The 22,285-nt window shown below is 36.4% G+C and overlaps 1 protein-coding gene across 4 annotated transcripts in view; it reads left to right on the forward strand.

The window, feature by feature from the left end:
• The window catches only part of MED13L (mediator complex subunit 13L), a 298,044-nt gene that overhangs the window by 141,834 nt on the left and 133,925 nt on the right, over positions 1–22,285 (forward strand). For all 4 annotated transcript variants that reach the window (XR_013443499.1, XM_036115853.2, XM_036115854.2 and 1 more), the window contains exons 3-4: positions 6,041–6,125; positions 19,241–19,324. Coding sequence is in view for 3 of the 4 variants with exons in the window: in XM_036115853.2 (XP_035971746.1) it covers positions 6,041–6,125; positions 19,241–19,324 (169 nt within the window). In the remaining variant the exon portion in view is untranslated. The remainder of the gene's footprint in view (positions 1–6,040; positions 6,126–19,240; positions 19,325–22,285) is intronic.

The raw sequence follows: 22,285 nt of genomic DNA on the forward strand, positions 1-22,285 counted from the left end.
ATGCCTCTAGATTCTTGGATTTATTAGATTCTTGGGCAAGTTTAAGATCTGTAAGCCTTAGTTTTCTTACTTATAAAATGGAGATTAGAATAAACTGTATTGGTCAGAATTCTTAGTTGCAAACTAAAAAAAGGAGTTGATTAAAAGAATATTGAGTGTTCGCAGAACTATTTGTCAGTCTTAGGATTGGTGCTGCAGAATTGGTCTGATGAGAATACTAGTGCTGTCAGCACTGAGCGCTAGATGCTGCCGTACCTCTGCTGCTTTAGCACCAGAAACTTGATCTTACAGCTTCTCTTTCTAGTGGTGACCGAAATCTCTGTGTCTGCTCTCTTCTGTGTCACTAGATCCAGAGTCAAAGGTGTGGTGCAGGAGCATCTAGTGGACTTTAGCATATATGTCCTTGTCCCTTTTGCAGGAGAGGATGGAAGAGAGCATCTGTTTCAGCTCCTGTTAGGGGTCACCATATTTGACACCCAGGAGAACTTATGAAATAGGCAATTCCCAGTGATAGGAAGAAGTCAGATACTGAGTGGCTAAAGTGAATGCCACATGTCCTTTACTCTGTATCATGGCATTGTGGTGAAAACGTTCTCCCCATCCCCCATTTATAGGTAATGCTCGATTCAAAGCTTGGCACATAGTATAAAGCCTCAGAAACTGAGAAAGATTGTTTCCTAGATAGAAAATCAGCCTTGACTATAAGTTATTTTATCTTACTGTTATTTTAAAATAAAAGACTTTTTAATTTTTTTAAAAAGATGTTTGATAACTGTAATGCAAAGGATTTGAAGTTATTGTTGCCTTACAGTGGTTTTCAAAATCTCTATTAGCTTTTTGAAAGCATTCCTAATTTCTAGCCTGGTGCTTGAGGCATAACATAGCCAAGAACTGTGGGCCAGTGTGTGTTGGCCAAATATCTATTAGATTCCAAAAATGCTGTTCTAGCTTTAACTTACATTTTAGAGATTCATTGAAACATCCACTGCTCTTGTATTTCTGGAAATTTTGCACATGAAGTAGATAAGAAAGTTTGGTCTGACTTTTGTTCCTTTCCACAGTATGCTTGCTATATAAAAACAGAAAATTTAAAAGCGTAGCAAAATAATGCATTATCCTTAAATGCATGGCCTAATGGATATTATTTAGTAGAGGGGTTATCCTTGATTACAGTTGTTGACTTCAATAAGTTATTGACTGCTCTTGAATCTTTAGTATGTAAGATGACATTGAGGTGTTCATTTGAAGTCCAAATAGTGTGCCCTTACTTGTACATTACCTCTGCTGACTTATATTTTAAATTTTACTGGTTAGCTTATAGGATAATTTATAATTCTCTGTTTCTTAAGCTTTAGTATACTTAAACAAGAGCTTAATGTAGTCTGATTTGTTTTACTTTGTGTTACTACTTTCTTCCCAGTATTCTATTAAATTGGTGCCTAAACTTTATATAAATTTATATAATATAAAGGAAGATATGAGAATTAACATGTAAAAGTGATATTAATATAAAGGTAATTTTCAAACTTTCAGTATTTAAAAATTTTTTGAGAAATGTTTTAGAGAAATTTTTGTTCTCTTTGTATTTGCAGTATTTAATACAAAGTACTTAATACAGTTTGTAGTGTATTGTAAGGGTGGACCACTTTAGTCTGTAGTCTCTTGTGGGTGAAACTTTTTTTGCTTTTAATAATTTGTAAATGAAGGTTAACCAAATAAACCATATCATTTGGATAAAAAAATCATGTTCAGTGTACATAGGTTTAGAGTAGGAGTCCTTCTGATTCATATCCTGTTCTCATTTTCAACACTAAAAATATAAAAAAATCAATGTAAGTATATTCATAATGGCATAGGTTCACAAGCTGTGTCTAATAGTAAAATGAGTTTATGTAGAGCAGTAAAAGATTAAGTTTTACTGTTTTTAGTCTGTAGTTCTGTAAGTTTTGCCAAATGCACACAGTTATGTATAACCACTACCACAATCAAGATGTAGAATAGTTCCATGATCCCCCAAATTTCCCATGTCCCTTTGTTATCAACCACTCCCATTCCAGGGATGGGAATGGGAATCCACTGAACAGTTTACATTACCTTAAATTTGCCTTTGCGAGCATGCCATATGAATGAATCATAAAGCATTGTGGCCTTTTGAGTATGATGGCTTTTTTCACTTAGCATGACATTCATCCATGTTTTGAGTGTATCAGTTCCTTTAATTAATTACTTTCTCTCTCTCTCTTTTTTTCTGTTTCTCTCTCTCTCTCTCTTTCTTTCTCTCTTAGATTTATTTATTTGAGAGAGAGAGAAAGTGCTCATGGGCGTGTGAGCCAGGGTAGGGACAGAGGGAGAGAGGTAGAGAGAGAATCTTCAAGCAGACTCCCTGCCGAGCACAGAGCCCTATGCAGGACTGATCCCAAGACCCTGACATCATGACCTGAGCTGAAATCAAAAGCCGGCCACTTAACTGAGGGAGCTACCCAGGCGCCTTTTATTTCTGAATAGTATCCCAGTGTATGGATTGTCTACTGTTTGTTCTTTCCCCAGTTGAGGGACTTTTGGGTGGTTTCCAGTTCCTGACATTTTTGGAAAAACAACAACAGCAGCAACAAACCAGCTATAAATATTTGCTACAGTTTTTCATGTGGACACAAGTTCTTATTCTACTTGAACACACACACACACACACACACACACGATGGATATTGCTGGGCTGCATGACAAGTGTATGTTTAACTTCAGAAAAAATTGCCAAAGTCAGCTTTTCCAAAGTGGCTGTACTATTTTTGCATTCCTATCAGCAGTACATGACCATTACAATTACTCTATATCCTCACTAGCACTTAGTATTTTCAGTTTTTCTTTTAAGCCATTCTAATGGATGATACTGTGATTTTAATTTGCATCTCCTTAATGACTGGTGATGTTTTGAGCATCTCTTCATGTTTTTATTTGCCGTTTATGTATATTCTTTGGTGAAGGGTTTGTTCAAATCTTTTGGCCATTATCTAAAATGTTTTTTTTCCCTTGGGGTTGAGTTTTGAGATTTTTAAAGAAGAGTATCATATTGTAAATACAAGCTCTTGTCAGACATGTGATTTGTAACTGCTTATCCCTCATCTGTGGCTTGTCTTCTCTGTAGCTGAACATAACTTTTCCGTGTTTTTTTTGAAGAGCAGAGTTCTTCATTTTGATGAAGCCCTATTGAACAATTTTTCATTACGGATCATGCTCTTGATGTCATATCTAAGAAATTTTTGCTAACCTAAGCTTATATAAAGTTTCTCTTATGTTTTTGAAATTTTATAGTTTTAGGTTTTGCATTTTGGGGTTTATTTTTCTATGTGGTGGGATCTATGATTTGAAGCTCATTTTTTTTTGCATGGGGATATTAATTTATTTCAGCACCCTTTGTTGAAAAGACTGTTCTTTCTCCACTGAATTACCTTTGCACCTTTTTTGGAAGTCGATTGACCATATGTTTGTGGGTCTATTTGTGGACTCTCTATTCTGTTGTTGATCTGTATATCCTATTTCTAATATCACACTATCTTGTCAATTCTAGTTCTGTAGTAAATCTGGAAATCAGGTGGTGTAAATCTCCTAGCCATATTTTTCTTTTACCACATTATTTTGGGTATTCTAGTTCCTTTGCTTTGTCATATAAATGCAATTTTTCTCTTTGTATAGAAAATCCTGCAGAGATTTTTGATTATAATTGAGTTGACTCTATAGATTCGTTTTAGAAGAATTGACTTTAGGGGCGCCTGGGTGGCTCAGTCGTTAAGCGTCTGCCTTCGGCTCAGGTCATGATTCCAGGTCCTGGGATCGAGCCCCGCATCAGGCTCCCTGCTCGGTAGGAAGCCTGCTTCTCCCTCTCCCACCCCCCCCTGCTTGTATTCCCTCTCTCGCTGTGTCTCTCTCTGTCAAATAAATAAATAAAATCTTTAAAAAAAAAAAAAAAAAAAAAGAAGAATTGACTTTATTTTTTTTTTAAGATTTTATTTATTGATTTGACAGACAGACACAGCTAGAGAGGGAACACAAGCGGGGTGAGTGGGAGAGGGAGAAGCAGGCTTCCCGCTGAGGAGGGATCCTGATGTGGGGCTTGATCCCAGGACCCTGGGATCATGATCTGAGCCAAAGGCAGACACTTAACGACTGAGCCACCCAGGCACCCCTGGAATTTTTAAACTTTTTGTTGGGGGGGGGCTTATATTATCTGTTTTATGTATGTACAATAATGATACTTGAAAAACATGTCAGTAGGGCGCCTGGGTGGCTTATTCGGTTAAGCCTCCCACTCCTGGCTTTGACTCAGGTCATGATTTCAGGATCATGGGATCCAGCTCAGCATTGGGCCCTGTGCTCAGCAGGAAGTCTGCTTCTCTGCTTTTCTTTCCCTCTCTGCCCCTCTCCTCGACATTCTCGCGCGCATGCGCACACGCGCGCATGCACTCTCTAAATCTTAAAAAAAGAAAAACATGTCAATAAATATAAAAGAGCTCTTTAAATAATTGCAGATTAAAAATTCTAAATTATAAGAGCCATGTTATAGTTTAAATGGCAGCTTACTTCTACCCCTTCACCTTCAGTGATGTATAAAAAAATCGTGCTTCTTAAAGTGATGGTGTCTTACAGTCAGTGAACACATTAGGAAGGAAAAGCAAATTAATATGGGGTGTTCATTTTATTGAAATGTTAGCTCTCTTTCTCACCCAGGTAAAGCTCTGTCTAGAAGATAAATGTGTGAGAACACAGATTCATGACACCTTCAGAGGATTGTAGGAAACTTTTGGTCTTGAACAGAGGCAGTCTGTTGCTAGCAGGAATGTTTGTTTATTTGCTATACTTTATTTCCATTTCTTTAGTGATAAATAATAAAATGTTTCTGACAGAGGTTGCTTTGGGGAAAATTTGGTAAATCATGGTTAAGTCACATAGGAAAATAAAAAACCTATCTGACATACCAAGAATAAAATTATCCAGTTTTATCATTTAAAAAAAAAGTCCTATAGGTAAAACCCATGAATGTAAATACATTTTTTCTAATTCTGTGTGTTTGCAGAATATGGAGATGCATTTTGAGATGTCTATTGGTGTAGTAAAACTATTACAAATGCATTGTGGATTTAACATGTGTTTTAATTCTGTCAAAATTTTCTCTGGTGAGTGCTTTTGTCAAGATAACAAGTAAAAGGGAAAGAAAATATTCTGTAAATGTCCTTTCCATTCTTCCAATTTTTTGCTATCTTGAACTGAGCTAATATAATTTAAAAGGAAATTAGCTGTCTTCTCTAGGGTGTTTTATATCCTTTTATATATGAAAAGAATGTTAGGAATGCATGGGGCATTCATTAGTCTGTTGGATTTTCTTGGTGGTGGAGTTACTTGTGGCTCAGTGTTATGTTGTATTTCCAAGGCAAATACAGTATTTCCCAAAATGTCAAACATTAATGAAATTATGAGTTTAGGAAATAAATTTGATTTTATATTAAGATTTAATTTCCTGGCATTTCCCCTAAAATCATGTCCTTAAAATCCTGTTGAGATACTGCCTTTAGAACATTTAAGGAAATTTGAATAACTGACATTTTTGAATATTTTCTCCTTTTAGTTTATCCTCTAAAAATACAGATGCTAACCTTAGCATCAGTTTGTGACATTTTGTTATCTTTAAATAGAATTTTAACAAAATTTGTCTTTGTGGCACTTTTCAGTAGAAAGATTAATTTGAGAATTTCAAATGATTTCAAATTTTGAAGAATCAGGTTGGAAAGACTTTTATTGGAGAGAGGTTGTACCATGCTTATATATTCTGAAGACTTTAAAATTGAAACGTTATTTACTTCTTTACATAGGTATTTTATGACTTTGGGCAAGTATTTAACTTCCTTTCTCCAGTTTCAGCGTGAGATAATTCATTTCAATGAATTCATCAACTTTCCTTTAGAAAAATGTTTTGAAAGTTAATTTTTATTTGGACGCCTTTCTAACTGGTTCATTTTTGTTTTGTTTTGCTTTGTTTTACTCTCTTCAGTTGTGGAGGAAGGACTCTGGGAAAATGGCCTTTCCTATGAATGTCGGACACTGCTCTTCAAAGCGATCCACAATCTATTAGAAAGGTAAGAGAAGGAACGGCATCACGGTTGTTTTGAGACACTCAGTGTAATGCTGGATATTCCCAGGTTTTCCTGTAATTCTCAAAATTCTTTGACATACAAATCTCATTCCTTTTATACTGATATAATTTCAACCTTAGGGAAGTTTCAGGAATAGCACAAAGATCTTCATATATCCTTTTACTCAGATTCGCCAATAGTTTTTCTTTTGCCCAGTTTGCTTTGTAGTTTGTGTGATTGCTTGCCCTTTTACTACTAACGTGTATTTAAAAGTTATTTCCTGAGCCACTCAAGAGTCATTTGCACACTTGAGATTGTTCTTTCTTTAACCCCTAAGTGTTTAGGTGAACATTTCCTAGGGACAAGCGTAGCCTCTCATGTAAGCACTGTATAATTATGAAAATTAGGAAATCTAACATTGATAAAATGCCATTATCTAATCTGTAGTTAAGCTCAGATGTCATCATTGTCCCAGTTATATCCTTAATATCTTAAACCCTTTTCCCCCAAGATCCAATCCATAATCATACATTTTAGTTTTCGTGTCTCTTTTAAGTCTAGGAAGTATTCCTTAGCCTTTCTTTTTCTTTCTTGACATTGACGTTTTGAATGAGTTCCGGCCATATGTTTTATATAATGTCCCTCAGTTTGAGATAGTTTCCTTATGACTAGATTTAGGTTATGCATTTTGTAGTAATACCATAGAAGTGATGTTGTATCCTTCTCAGTATATCAAAGCAGGAGGCTTGTGATTTCTGTGTCATTGATAATAACATTGTTGATCACTTGTTTGAGGTGGTGTTCTGTCAGATTTCTACACTGTAAATTAATAAGTACTTGTTAACTGTGACCTTTGTTAATTCTGTCTTTGTAATTATTAAGTAATTTGTGGCCAGATACAATGAGATTGTGTAATTATCCTATTATCACATTTTGACTCATATGTTTTATTTTCTATTGTCCAAATCAGTAGAGTTATGGCTGTAATGTTAATTTTCAAATGTCACCATTCTTTCTACTTTCATTGTTTGACATTCTTTTTGTAAGGAAGAGTTTTTCATTTTCTCGTATGTACACATATATGTATGTTTTTAATCTCCCTTAATCTTTTTAGCTATATAAGTTTGGAGAAATGGATTTCTGTTTTATTCAATGAATTATAATTCATTACTACCATCATTTATTTTGATGCATAAATTCTGCCAGATTTGGCTAGGGAAAGCCCCTTCATGATGGCTTGTATGGCCTTTTGACCTGTCATTATTGTTCTAGTGCCCCCTTACTTTATGGCATAACAGTATATTCCTGGCTCGGATAGTGTTTTAAGGGGAAAAACAGATGAGAAAGAATGGGTTAATTAAGAACTTCTGCGGGAAAAACTTTTTTCACTTCTCTTTTTGAGTCTTTATTTGGTACTTTCAGGTGATCAAGCTGAAAGAACATTCTGGTACTATTCAGTTTTTATCCAAGCTGTTAGTTATGGTGATGTCACTACAGTGTCAATGCTTAGGGGACCTAAGCTGCAGTTGATAAGTTGTCACCATTTAATTCACTCAGAAAGACCTTTCCCACCAAATTTATCTTTTTCATTCTGAACTCCAGTTCCCACCTCTGTGCTTTGGAGTGGATCTAGAGGCCACCCATCTGTTACTAAGGCAGTATATTTTAGAAGCATTGATTTTGAGAGTTGAGTACTCTTAAATAATTCAAATATTTGATAATTCTCTCTCCCACTGCAAAACAAAACAAAAGTACACACAAAGTCCTTTCAGGAAAATGTGGAAACTTGACTGTTTCTATAATCCAATGCCATAACAAAGCTCTTATTATCTGTATAATAATTAATGCACTTTTAAACAGTCTTTTTTTTTTTTTTTTTTTTAAAGATTTTATTTATTTGACAGAGAGAGAGGGAGGGAAAGAGCACACAAGCAGGGGGAACAGCAGAGGGACAGGGAGAAGCAGGCTCTCCGCTGAGCAGGTAGCCCGATGCGGGGCTCAATCCCAGGATCCTGGGATCATGGCCTGAGCTGAAGGCAAGCAGACGTTTAACCGACTGAGCCAGCCAGGCACCCCTAAACAGTCTTTTTGATGAAAATTTGTAATGTATGTGGAATAAAACACATATTTTAAGAAATAGCTCACTGTGTTTTTTATATCATTAATTTTTTTCAGAAAAAATATTAATTTGTGGTTAAACTGTATTCTTTTCAGTCTTTTGTGTTTTAAATGGGAGAAAATTAGAAGAACAGAAAAACTGGGAGAGAAGAAAAATGCAGATAATTCATTTATTCTTTGCTCATGAATTCCAAATTTGTGATAAAAACTGAAGTTCAGGGGCGCCTGGGTGGCTCAGTCGGTAAAGCGGCTGCCTTCAGCTCAGGTCGTGATCCCAGGGTCCTGGGATCGAGCCCCATGTCCGGCTCCCTGCTCAGGAGGCAGTCTGCTTCTCCCCCTGCTCATGGGAGCGCACATACGTGCGTGTGCGCTCTCTCTCAGTTAAACAAACGAACAAACAAAATCTTTAAACCCCTGAAGTTCAGGTTAAGTTATTATTTGATAAGAAAGTTAATTGTGACATATGCAGTATGTCATGTAATAAAGCTTCAGATAGTTCTAAAGAACTTTGGGTTAGACCTTGGTTTGATTTCACAGTCTGTTACTTGGACACTTACCCTAACCTCACTAAGCTTTAGTAAACACCTTTAAATTAAGTATACTATACTGTGCACCTTGAGTTTTTGTTAGATAATGTATATGATAGGTGCTGCATAATACTTGACCTATTGTTACTGTTCAAGAATTGTTAATTCCTTTACCCATAAATTTATTATTTTGCATACTTTGATTTGAATCCTCTTATAAGACTTTATTTTGAAATCATATTTCTTTTAGAAAATAATAATCAAGGCTATTTTGCTCCCTTACTATAGTTAGAATGGACAAGTTGAGATTTTTTTTGAAAAATTGTAATAATTCCTTTGTCTTTCAAAATAATATTCTCTTTTCACCAAACTTTAAGTAGCTGTGTTGTATGATTGAAAATTATCCTGCTCATGAGGCGAGGAATAATTTTAAATGGTTGTTTATAGCTCTCTTTATTCATTGTCACCAGAAACTGGGTTGGCTAACATATGCTTGCCCTTTTGTTTGTCCCTAGCTTAGACCATTTGCTGTAAACCAACCTAAATTTATTGAAGTACAGTTTACTATCTTATTTCTGACGTGGCAATTTTCTGTCACACCTTTCCATTTCTATTCAGAAAGATCGACTGGGTTTCCCATTGAGGGTGTTTTGAGGTTCTAGCATGAAAGCCAGAATTGAGGTTATTGTAGCAGATCATCAAGGAATGTATCACCTGCACGGTTTTTGTGCTTCCCAAACTATTGTTTTCCTAGTTCGCATATTAACAGAGCTCATACTAGTGATTTATTATTTCTGCTTTTTGTATTTTTAAGCATACGGATTTGCTTAATTAAAAGGGAATTCCATTAACCACCTTGAGAGGCTCTCACAGCTAAGTAGGAGTCATATAAATTGATTTTTTTTTCCCCACAAGGCAGCAGTTGCTAGTGTATACAGAATGATGAGTTACTGCAGTGGTTTATTAAAAATAATTTCGCTATAGAAATTAAGATAACATTGTAAACTTCACCCAGAATAAGATAATTTCATTTTTATTGCTATTGATTGGTGCTGAGGTAATACTATATTGATGTGTGTAGAATATTTTAAATGCTAAGGCAGACACTTAACTTTAAACATTTTATCTTTCATTTACTTATGCCTCCTATAGCTCTCCAGTATTTGCATACACTGCACTGTGTATGTCTAGCCAGTGTCATCTGTTCATTAAGAAAACCAAAAACCTCACTGGTGATTACCCAAGAGCATTTTCCTTCAAGGTGTCAGTTAGAAGCTAATATATCTGGCTGTAATATTACATATCTTTACGGGGCACACATTGCTACAAGTCCATTTCTTCATTGCTTTCAGAGATGGAAGATATTTTACATCTCTACTCTGCCAGCTGAATTTTAATATATGACTTGGGCAAGTGACTTAAGCTTGCAGAGCCCTTGTTCTTTACCTATAAAATGGTGAAGGATTGTTTTGCTCAGCACAGTACCTTTCTCATTATAAGAGCTCATAAATGGCTAACTGCTGTTAATATGAGCGAATAGAATTATCAGTAATACTATTTTCAGAATTGGACACAACATTAAGTCAATTAGCCTGTTTACCCAGATAATTCTGCAATCCCGTTCTGTAATATCCTTTGTATGTGGTCATCCATCCTTTCCTTGAAAACTTCTGGTTGTGTGAGCACAGCTTTGTAAAGGAGTTCTTTTCATTTTCAGAGAGATGTTAGAACATTCCTTTAGTTAGATGTTAGAAAGTTCATTGTTTGAAAGTCTCTTATGCTGAGCAGAAATCTGTTTCCTGTAATTGTTTTAAAAAATCTTAATCCTCTTCTTTGGGGTTCATATATAATTCATCTAATCCTACTTCCTTGTGATGGTCTGTTTAATAGCTTGGTACCCTGAGTCTTGTGTTTCTTTGGTTTATAGTTCTTATAATGTTGGACAACCCCCACCCCTCCACCCCCCAGATATCCCTCTGGTCAGTCCCATTCTCTTCATTTTGACTGCCACTGGCCTACTTTAAGATGTCATAAGTGTTTAATGAAGTTTTGCAGTGGCCTCTTCTACAGTCAGGTTAGGCTCAGTTATGCTGCAGTAACAGAAGACCTGAAAGATCTTACTATCTTACAACAATTGAAGTTTTTTTCTTGCTCATGCTGCTTGCCCACTGTGAGTCATTTAGTGGTAGCACTCCTCATATCCTCTTGCCTCCAGGCAGGAATCATGCTGATGGAGCAGCCCTTTCAAAGACTTGCTGGGCTCCTGATAGAGAGCAAAGAGTAATGGCAAAATGCATAGTAGCTCATTGAAGCCTCTGTTTAGGAGTGGTGTATGTCATTTCTGCTCACATTTCACTGGCTGAGATATTTGCCACCAAGCTTAAAGTTAAATGGATGAGAAAGTATTGTCTATCTGTAGGATGTACCCAAGTCACATGGCCACACTTGATGTTAATGGGACAGGGAGGGATAGAGCATATTTGGGAACAATATACAATCTGTCATACCTCTTGATTGAGGTCTTCTCTCTTTTCATACTCTATCCTCCAAACTTGTGTTGGTTATATTACTAGAATACAGATATGTTTCTAAAACAAAAAACTTTGAGGCTTATTGGCTTCTTTTGGTATATTCTTCACTTTTTTAGTCAGAATTTGAGTATCTGAGAGTGTTTGGGTCTTTTAAGTTTTACAGGTTTAGATGATGCAGTCATGCATATTTTTTCCTCTTCTGAGACAAGTTAAGTGTGCTTATTATTTTCCTAAGGACCGATTATCCCTTTTTGGCAGAATACTTGGAATGATAAAATACCATTAATTTTGTTTTTACTTATATAGACTCTCTGCTGATTTTCTTATCGTTTTCTGATAATGTCCTAGTTCAGATTGTTTTCATCAGTCTTTGCAATTTAGTGGGATTTTGTTATGTATTGACAATGAACTTCTTAAAGGTTACACTTCGTGTCTCAAGTTTAGGCTGCTTCACACCTAGGCTGTGAAGAGATTATGGAAAACTAAAACCTGCGATCTCTTCCACTAGTTTCTTCATTTGGCATTTTTAATATTGCAGGTTTAGTGGCTCTTACTCCCATGTTATAATAATTGGTTTAATTTTCATAGTATACTGTATCCTTCTCACCTAATTCTTATCTCAATGAAATAAATCATTGGGTTGGAGAGCTGTAAAAAAAGCCAGGAAATGTGTGCAGTTCATATCACCCAGAGTTTTAGAGCTGCCTCAGTGATTTGCATCACACATGGGACTTAGGAAGATCTTGCTTTCATATAGCTTTGTAGAAATGCTTAAAAGTGTCTGGCATAATGCTGTCAAATTAAATGTGGTTAGTATATTTTAATTTTGTCTTTTTTTGAAAAAAGATTTTATTTATTTATTTGACAGAGAGAGAGAGATAGCAAGAGCAGGAACACAAGCAGAGGGAGAGGCAGAGGGAGAGGGAGAAGCAGGCTCCCCGCTGAGCAGGGAGCCCGATGCGGGGCTCCATCCCAGGACCCTGGGATCATGACCTGAGCCGAAGGCAGACGCTTAACTGACTGAGCCACCCAGGCGCCCCTTAATTTTAATTGTCTTAAGTTTTTAGAATAAAACACATAAGCTGATTTTGATGGAAAGGTTTTTTTTTTTTCTCTAAAGTGCAAATCACTGCTTTGCACACAATAGAAGATTACATGGGTGTTTTGAAGCTATTATGCTCTATCCTGTCCATACTTATTTAGGGAGACTTTAATCTGTGAGTATTGGACATTTGTAAAACATAATGGCCCTTCAGAGTAGTCCACTGGTGCTGCTTTCCTAATGGATTGCCAGCATAGTCACCCCATGGTAGTTTATAACACAGCTGTAAAATTGCCTTTGGCCCAGAGCTTCTTGGTTTGCCAGGAGTTGGTGTTTAGAGGGAAGATACTCATTTGGAAAAGTACAGTAAAAATAACATGGAGAAAATTAGAATTATAATTATGATAGCAGTAACATTATATTTGTATATTACTCGCTTTCAATGTCCTGTGGTGTTGTGGTTTAATAGAGGTGATCATCAGAGGGCAAATGAGCACTGTCCTTGGAGGTGCTGGCTCAAGAATTTCAAAATAATAAATATATTCACTAGAACATGGTGGTAGGAACAGGCCTAGTTGAAGAAATGGTGATTGAATTTTGCAACATTGAGAATCCTTGGGTATAATGTGATAACAGCAGAAAATGAGTAATCAATAAATTCCCATTTTATTGAGTTGTGGTAGTGTGCAGTTCTCTAAAGGAAGTAGGAAAATGAGATTTTAGATCTAAGGGGCATATTCTTTTAAAGGAAGAATCACTATAAACATTACAGACACAGGTGAATAAAAGCATGTATCTACTTGTAAATATCCAGAAAGAAACGTGTTCACCCTAAGACCAATTAATTTATCTATTTAATATTTTTAGGACAGAGAAAGAATTAAGACTTAAAAAAAAAAAATTTGTGGCTGCACAATGGGATTGATTCAAACTAAAAGTTTGAAATTAGAGGAGAGGTTCTTTGGAATAGCATTAGAATGGATGTTTTCAGGTGAGGCTAGGCCTACAAAAATGCCTAACCTTACAGAGATTTTGGAAAGGATGGAAATGATAGGGTTTGCTTGGCCAGAGGTGACAGCATCCACTAGGGCACAGTAGGAACCCAAAGTAATGAAGATAGAAGGGATCAGTTGAAAAAGGTTTCTTCAGCTTTTAAATTGTAGGACTTTCTTTTATTTGGTTGGGAATTGGGAGCAATTTCTAGGAAGGAGATTAGTTTTTAGGAAGGATACTTTTATGCATGTGTATTTGATATAGATTGGAGTGGTAAGGTAGAGGCTTTGATGCTGGTGAGGAATTTCTGTTATGAAATTAGATGAAATTTAGTCTATCTGAGCAGCTCCATAATCAGATGTAATAACACTGAAGTGTACTTTGATTCAGGGTGTGGTAGAGAAACACTGTCCTTGGACTTTTTAATCTTTGAAAACTGTCACACCCGCATAATTTGAGGTGCACAGAAGGACCTAGAGCGTTCCCTTCTAAATGTCCTAGTGGTCCCACCTGGGAAATAGTTTGCTGAGCTAGGCTGTGGCTGTGGCACTTGTAATTTTACACCAGGTCTGCCATGGATTTGGGATTACTGATTGGGGTTTGCCAACTTTGGAGTCAAGGTCTTGTAATTAATTATTTAGAGTCATACGGCATGACCCAGAAACGTGCGTGCGTGTGTGCACATACAAACACACAACCCGATTTCATTTTTATTTTTCAGCAGCTGTTTTCTTCTTGAAATAGTGATTTTTGGGAGATAGTAGGGGGCTGGGGATTATTTTCTAAAGAGAAATACTTTCCTAGAATTATTGCTTAAAGAACATTTTATAAATCTGGAATCACATTGTGACCTTGCAAGATACTATTATACTACACTACTAAATTATGTCATACCTTAATAGTAAGGTAATTTTGGAAATCTCAGTAATGACTGGGGTTACTGAGTGAACAACTAGGGTTAACTGACATTCTTGGTGCTATTTATGATGTTGATTTGAAGCAATTTTTGGTAGATGGAGTGTCTGATAGGTTATATTTGTCAAGTTAACTATAAATTTTGTCCCTTAAAAATAATAAAAGTTTATAGATTATAAAAAGGAGAAATTATATTTCTGACGTTCTTTAGTTTTTATACTTTAGAATTATCTCTCAAAAAGATTTAATTCTGTTCTTCAAGTATAATTAAAGTATATGGACAGTTGTGCTAGTCTTCCTGTCTTTTTTTTTTTTTTAAGCATCTATGTGATTCCCTTCATGTTGAGTATCAACTATAATTTTAGTGTGGAGTGAGAGCTGATGGGCTGTAAAAAAAGTGAAATATGTAGATTTTATTTTTCCTCCCAACATTATTCACTAGCCGGGAACATATACACACAAGAAAATTCAAATAATAGTATGAGGCTGCCCATGATTAATGGTCGCAAACACGAAGAATAACACTGTTATGTTGTGAATAGGAAAACACTCCTTAGTGTATAGCATTCATTTCTCAGATATTTATTGAGCACCTACTAGTATAGAGCAGTAAAGCATATTACATAACAGGCATTTAAATGTTTGTTGAATATTGCCAGTAAATAAGATAGGTACTATGTCTGCCCCCAGATTTCTCATAGTTTCATGGGGAAAAAAGAGCCATAGAAATGAATCATTACAACTTGTTGATAAAAGTGCTGATTTGTGGATGTTAGAGTGCTGTGCTGGCTGATCTGGGACAAGAAAGATGAATAGAATTAAATTAGAGGAGGACAGGATAGACTGGGATGAGAGGGATTCCAGGCCAAAGCAGGGTTTGTAGTGATCAGTGGTAGTGTTTTATAATGGAAGTTCTCACTCTAGGATCTGCTTCACAGCGTTCACCAACCCTGTGGAATTACATGCAGTGTTTTGCTCTTCCATGAATTTTTCAGGAGAAAGAGTCTATACTAACTTTTTAAAAACTATTATTTTTTAAGATTTTATGTATTTATTAGAGAGTGCGTGCGCATGCTCACAAACGGGGAGGGGCAGGCAGAGGGAGAGGGAGAAGCAGGCTCCCCACTTAGCTGGGAACTGGATGCATGGTTCCATTCCAGGACCCTGGGATCATGACCCAAGCCGAAGGCAGCCACTTAACCGATTCAGCCACCAAAGTGCCCCATTTTTTAAAAAATTATTATTATTATTAAGATTTTATTTATTTGAGAGAGAGAGAGGAGTCTATAATAACTTCCATTAGATTTATTTATACTGTAGAATCATGACCCCAAAATGATTGAGAACCAAGGGCTTAGTCCTTCAGTATAAGTCTGCTCTTGAGCCAACATAGTCCCAGGTGTCAGTCAGGTGGTAGAAGTGTCTTCCTCAGCAAAGACACACCCTTCCTCTCTTATTTCCTCCCATAACCTAAAGTACAAAACATCAGATGGAAATACTTTCTGTATTAGTCTTGGAGCATCCATGTCTCTCTCTCTCTCTGTCTCTCTCTCTCTCTGTGTTTGTGTGTATGAGAGAGAGAAAGAGAAATTGAGTGAAGTTTGTATTTTGCATCAGGTATAGTTGAAACTAGGGAGATTGAAGAGTGTAAAAATTGATAGTGATAGTTGCTGAGTTCTTTTTACCTGTTTCTTGAGTGAAAAGAAACTTCATCCTCATACTTACCCATCTTTACATTTAACTGAGAAACTAATTCTCTGTTGGGTTGGGGGTCAGGGCCACAGTGCTCAGTGACTTCACTAATTTTGTCCCAACCTTCTCTGAGGTACTTGGTAACTTTGCTAACTCTCTGCTCTATCATTGCTGAACATGACATTTGAGACTGGTTCCTCATGCAGAGATAAATCAGTTGCAAATCCAGTACTTATAAAACTGAGTAAAAATACTGCAGTTGACCCTTGAACAACATGGTTTGAACTCTACAGGTCCACCTACGCCTGTATTTTTTTGGGGGGGGGGAGGGGTAAATATAGTACAGTACTATAAATGTATTTCCTCTTCCTTATGATTTTCTTAACATTTTCGTTTCTCTAGCTTGCTTTATTATAAGAATAGGGTATATAATACACAAAACACAAAATCTGTATTAATCTCTTTATGCTATTGGTAAGGCTTCTGGTCAGCAATAGGGTATTTGTACTTAAGTTTTTGGGGATTCAAAAAGTTATACATAGATTTTCAACTGCATGGGGGTTGGAGCCCCTATAACCCTTGGAATGTTGAAGAGTCAGCTCTACTTCACCCATAGCAATTTTGTGTTCGCATGTTTCTCTTTCATTGTATAGGAAATCACTGATCACATAGAAACTGATTAGCAGTTGAAAATCACTAAGTCATTTATGACTATCATTTGGAACCAGATAGTTTCAGGTTCAAGGGTCAGTAGTTTCCATGGCTGTTTTGTGTATTAGTGATAATAACCTTTTTTTGACATTGCCTGACAAAGAAGTAGGATCTGTAGTGGGAACTCCAGGAGATTTGTTAGTGCAGAGAGTCAGACTCAGGATTTTCATTAGCTTTTTGCCTTTTGCCTTTGTACTTGAGTGGTCTTGGCTATGTGCTGCTCCTTTATCTTCAACCCCTTGTTTGTACTGGAATGAAATCAACAAATAGAATTTGTGGCTTTTACTTCATAGAAGGGCAAGAGTTTTGAAACAAGCTTTACACTTTGACTTCTTTAGTCAGAGATATTTTATCTGTTTTTCTTTTATATTATACTACCTAAAGCCTTGTTTTTTCTGTCCGTAAACTGTAAATTCATGTTGTTTTTTCTGTTATTGAATAAATGATTCTTTTGAATTCTGACCTTCAAGACATATATATATGAGAGTATGAATACTTTATTTAAAATGGTATTTATTAAGTGAGGATGTGTGGCAGTAGAAGACCACGTTTAGTGTTTGATGTGATTTTGTACCTGTTACATGCCCCATTACTTTCATGCTAAGCATTATCGATTTTTAAGAACACCTTCAACTTCATAACAGCTCTTAGAGAATAAAGAAACATTAAATAGGCTCATCGATTCCAGGCTGTATCTGGACTTTGAAAATGAGGAAAGAATTGTAGAAATGTGACAGCATGAGAGTCAGTATATGGTAATAGTTAAATGTTCTGGCCTTGTGATCAGATATATACCTGGGCTTACTCACTACTCTGTTGTAAGTTAGTTGTGTGACCTTCTGTAGGTGACATTCTCACTGTGCCTTAGCTTCTTCATGTATAAAATTTGGCATGTAGCATCTATCTCATAATAGATTTTACAATAATTAAATGCTATACTGCACCTGGTAATCAAATGTGGTAGGTGGTGGTAGTAGTGATTCTATTGGTAGTTATTGGTAGTATTATTGGAGGAAGGAATCTGTTACCATACACTGGAGTCTTTCAATGGAAATGTCTTTACATCCATCCATCCTGCCTGCCTGCCTGCCTGCCTGCCTGATGAATACAGTTAAGTCTCGGAGCTAGGGTATAAACTGTGGAGATACTTTTTCAGTTTTGCTTCTTGAGAATACTTCCACCTTATTGGGTATTCCACATTTCCTATTCTAACTTTAATGGAGTCACGTCTTTAACCCTAAAAGCAAGTTAATTTATAATCTTGGGAAAACAGATTGGGTTGCTTTAAAAATGATTTTCTACATTGTGAGCAAGGAAGATTGTTGTAGAAATTCATTTTCAAAATAAAAGCAGTTGAAGCCAGTGATTTTTTGATGCTGCGGTGCTCCAAATTGGCTCTGCCCACAGGGAGTTACATTGTGGCCAGCAGAAACCATCGCCATTTACTAACCCATCTAACCTGTAATGAGTTGGGTGAAGGCTTGAATTGTCACCATCCTCCTTGATGGTATGGAAATTACAGAGGCAAAAGCCAGGTGCAGAATTGCCTGAGTATTGAATAAAGAATTGCTATATAGCTCTTTTACTGGTGGATAGAAGAATTACATCCAACTTTCTGACAGCTTTTCTTACAAAATATGTGTCATTTCATTCAATAATGTTAGGGATTACTTTATTTCATCAATTTCAAAATGCACATTTTCTCCCACATTTTTATATTTTTAAAATCAGGGATACTCCTTACAAATGATGGCATCTCGGAATTGGCCAGATGGCAGTTAGGATATAGCTGTCGTCTGCCTGCACACGAGTGAACTTGGTCATAGCTGTCTATATTGTTGTCACTTCAATTGAATTGTGTGCATTTTTGGTATTATATGAGTTGAGTTCAATTGCCATTTAACATGTCTTCGGAAAGATTACCCTATAATTTGACATTGAAACACAATGTACATAATACAGCATGGAAACAGAAGTGAGGCACAACTTAGATACAGGGGAAGCCGATAATCGCCGTTGAAGAAATGGCTGCAGTTCCTTGTTTCCTGCAAAGTCGTAGCCATGTGCTTCACCACACCTATAAAAGAAAATACCTAAGCAGAAGAGGCTCTGCAGTGCTTCTGTTTCTGAGGTCTCTGCAAAAGCATTGCATATCACATGCCAAGCCAGAAAGCCAGCATTACAACTTGTGAAATGAGCATCAGTGGCTAGGAAGATACCTCTGAGGTACTCTTAAGGAATGCTGACCGTATCCCCAACATTCTTGATGACCCAAGAATTGAAATAATGCAAAAGTGTGTTTGGATTTGAAGTAATTCAGAAGTTTAAGACAATTCAGGACTATATCTGCCAATTGTGCATAATTTTTTCCATGTGCAAGAATAATGCATAATAAAAATTTACACCCGAAGTCAGAAAGTTCTTTCAGCATTTTATAACATAAAAATTTAAAGTGGTAAGAAAACATTTTGACAGTTTAATTAGTGATGTTTTTATTTTCAATAACATTACATCTGCGATTATTTGATTCAGTGACTTGCTAATTTGTTATTGAAACTATAAATATAATTCTTGGTGTAATTATTGTAGGTGCCTAATGGATAAGAACTTTGTTAGGATTGGGAAGTGGTTTGTCCGACCCTATGAAAAGGATGAAAAACCAGTCAACAAAAGGTGAGTCTTATGCTTTTAGTTTTCGTTCCTTTTGCTTGACCACAACTGTATTTTGGGAAGAGGTGGGTGGGGGAAGCAGCTTATTTATTTATCTTTTAATAATCTTAGTAATTTAGATGTCTTAAAATAGATTGCTGGATCACATTTTATTAAATATTCTATGATAAAATTTTTGTGGAATGTTGGAAATTGGACTAGAAAGATTATCAATAACCCATGTCTAAGCCCCTTCTTACCACACTATTTGGAATTAAAATATTCTGTTTTGTTATTTTCATTGTCCCTTTTATCTTTCTTCCTTAAAGTGTTACGTGGCATAACATTAAAAACAGTCAACTGAATTCAAATGGTGATAATTTTTATAGAATTGATTGATGACCCTTAAAAGTCAGTGAATACTTCTTTGAGAATTCTTAAACCGGGACTGTGAATTACTTTTCTAAATAATCCTAAACTTTTAAACATCATTTATTGTATGCATGGCTTTAAAGGCAGTCCTTTATATTAAACAAGCATGGAATTTTAGATCAATCAAACCAGGATCAAAAACCAGAGCCTTCAAAGCCAAATATTTACTCCACTTACCTCTGAACACAGCATAGACTTAATTGGAGTCATCAGTTGATGGGTGATTATTTCATTTCTGAAGAAGAGTGCACACAATCTCAATTCTGTTTTACTGTGTGTGAACTTGCCCCAAGCTAAGGATTCCAGCTCCTGGCTGCAGATAAGAGCTCTTGATGCCTTACATGGTAGCCATAAGGTTAGATCTTTTTAGGTAGTTTGCCACAATTTTGGCTGGCAGCTCCTGCCTCTTTTGGAACCTTTACTTTCTTAACTTTCTTGTGCCTACTGGGGATTTAATTAGCAGTAGCAGCCTTCTCTCCCAACTTGTATGTCTTAAAGCTTTGATGAAGTGGTTGTGGAATCTCATTAACCAAGCCTAATTTATGAAAATTGGGATTTCCTTTTTCAGATCAGGTAAGTTAGGGACTGGCATTTAAACAATTTTTTTTTTTTTTTTTTTTTTGCCAAATCACCATGAACTTCTTTAAAATATTTTCCCTTTTTTTAGTACGTTTCAAATCCTTTAGGATTTATAAAAAAAAGTTTGTTTTTTTAAAGATTTTATTTATTTATTTGTCAGATATATAGAGAGCGAGCAGAAGCAGGGGGAGCGGCAGGTAGAGAGAGAAGCAGGCAAAGGGAGAAGCAGGCTCCTGCTGAGCAAGGAGCCTGATGCAGGACTTGATCCCAGAGCCGGAGGCAGAAACTTAACCGACTGAGCCACCCAGGCGTTTCCCCCCAAAAATGTATTTAAATAGGAAGTAGGTGTTACGTATAACAAAGTTTGCCTGAAAAGGATAATAAAACTTTTAAAGAGTACTGGTGTGTATGGGTGTGTAAAAGTGTGGTTTTGTTGACAGATGCTTTGATGGACAGGAATTTTTTTCCTTTATTTATATTGATTTGGTCTAAGTAATGCATTTGTTCCATGGACATAATTAATCTTAGTGTTTCCTTAAATTTACAGAAGATGTAGATTTTCTGTTAACTCTTTTGGGGTTCAGGTGGGCTGAACTGGTGTTTCAGGTTTGGGCTTTTATGTTGGTAAGTGAATGGTTACATACGGAGTTGCTTTGGCACAATAGTCTTTGCCATTCATTCCTGTGCGCCTCTCCATGCTCCGTGTATGTGCTTACAGCTGGTCGCTGATGGTGACCTAACAGAGCCAGTCCTAAAACTTTTGAACAGTAGGTATAGGTACTTGTATGATGATTTCACAGTAATTTGGGGATGAAGGGGAAATGTGGAAATAAAATAGGGATTGAAAGAGTAGTGGTTAGTATTTTAATGGTAAAAACTAATGTTTGAAGTCAAATGTAGTTACCAGATCTATTTTATATAACCTCTATATATCTTTGCACTGGGATTTACATCCCAGAAGTCTTCCTAACTTTAGCAAACCAGATGTAAATAATACTTGTAGTATATTTAGATATTTGATGTGTAACTGGGAGCCTATTGATTTCTGAGCAATGTAATTGAATTATTTCATTATTTTTAGATTGTATTCTCATGGTTGAATGTAGCACTTCATTTTATTGTAGTGCAGAAATGTTAATGATCTTGAAAAAACCATTTTAGGAGGTATTGTTAACAATTGACAAATTTTTAAACCAAACATTCGATTTTAAAAGTTGGCATTTGCTGGGGCGCCTGGGTAGCTCAGATGGTTAAGTGTCTGCCTTCGGCTCAGGTGATGATTTCCTGGTCCTGGGATGGGATGGAGCCCTGCATTGGCGCTTCAGGCTCCCTGCTCACTGCCTCCACCCCCCTGCCCCCATGGCTGCTCTCTCTCTCAAATGAATAAATAAAATCTTTTTAAAAAGTTGGCATTTGGGGGCACCTGGGTGGCTCAGTCATTAAGCGTCTGCCTTCGGCTCAGGTCATGATCCCAGGGTCCTGGGATCGAGCCCCACATCGGGCTCCCTGCTCTGCGGGAAGCCTGCTTCTCTCTCTCCCACTACCCCCTGCTTGTGTTTCCTCTCTCGCTGTGTCTCTCTCTGTTAAATAAATAAAATCTTTAAAAAAAAAAAAAAAAAAAAGTTGGCATTTGCTGTAATAAAACTTTGTTTAGGCATAGTGTTTTTTTCCCACTTTTATTCTCTGAATGGAAAATAGAGCCTCTTGTTGGATGCTGAAACAGGATCTTAGTGGTCAAGTCATTTTGGATGGACAGAGTGATGCTGTAGAGGAGGACATTTAGATTTAGAAGATTAGGGATAACATCCCATGCCTCTCTTTAGAAGTTATATAAGCTTTTGGACAAGTTGTTTAGTTTTTCTGAGCTGAACTTTGTTTAACTGAGTTGATGATAGTAATTACTACCTTAAAGGGTTATTGTGAAGATTAAATGAGGTAATTTATGTGGCTAGCTTATACTTTGAGAAAAAGCAA

This window comes from Halichoerus grypus, chromosome 13 (genome assembly GCF_964656455.1).
Source record: "Halichoerus grypus chromosome 13, mHalGry1.hap1.1, whole genome shotgun sequence".
Classification (NCBI taxonomy): Eukaryota; Metazoa; Chordata; class Mammalia; order Carnivora; family Phocidae; genus Halichoerus; species Halichoerus grypus.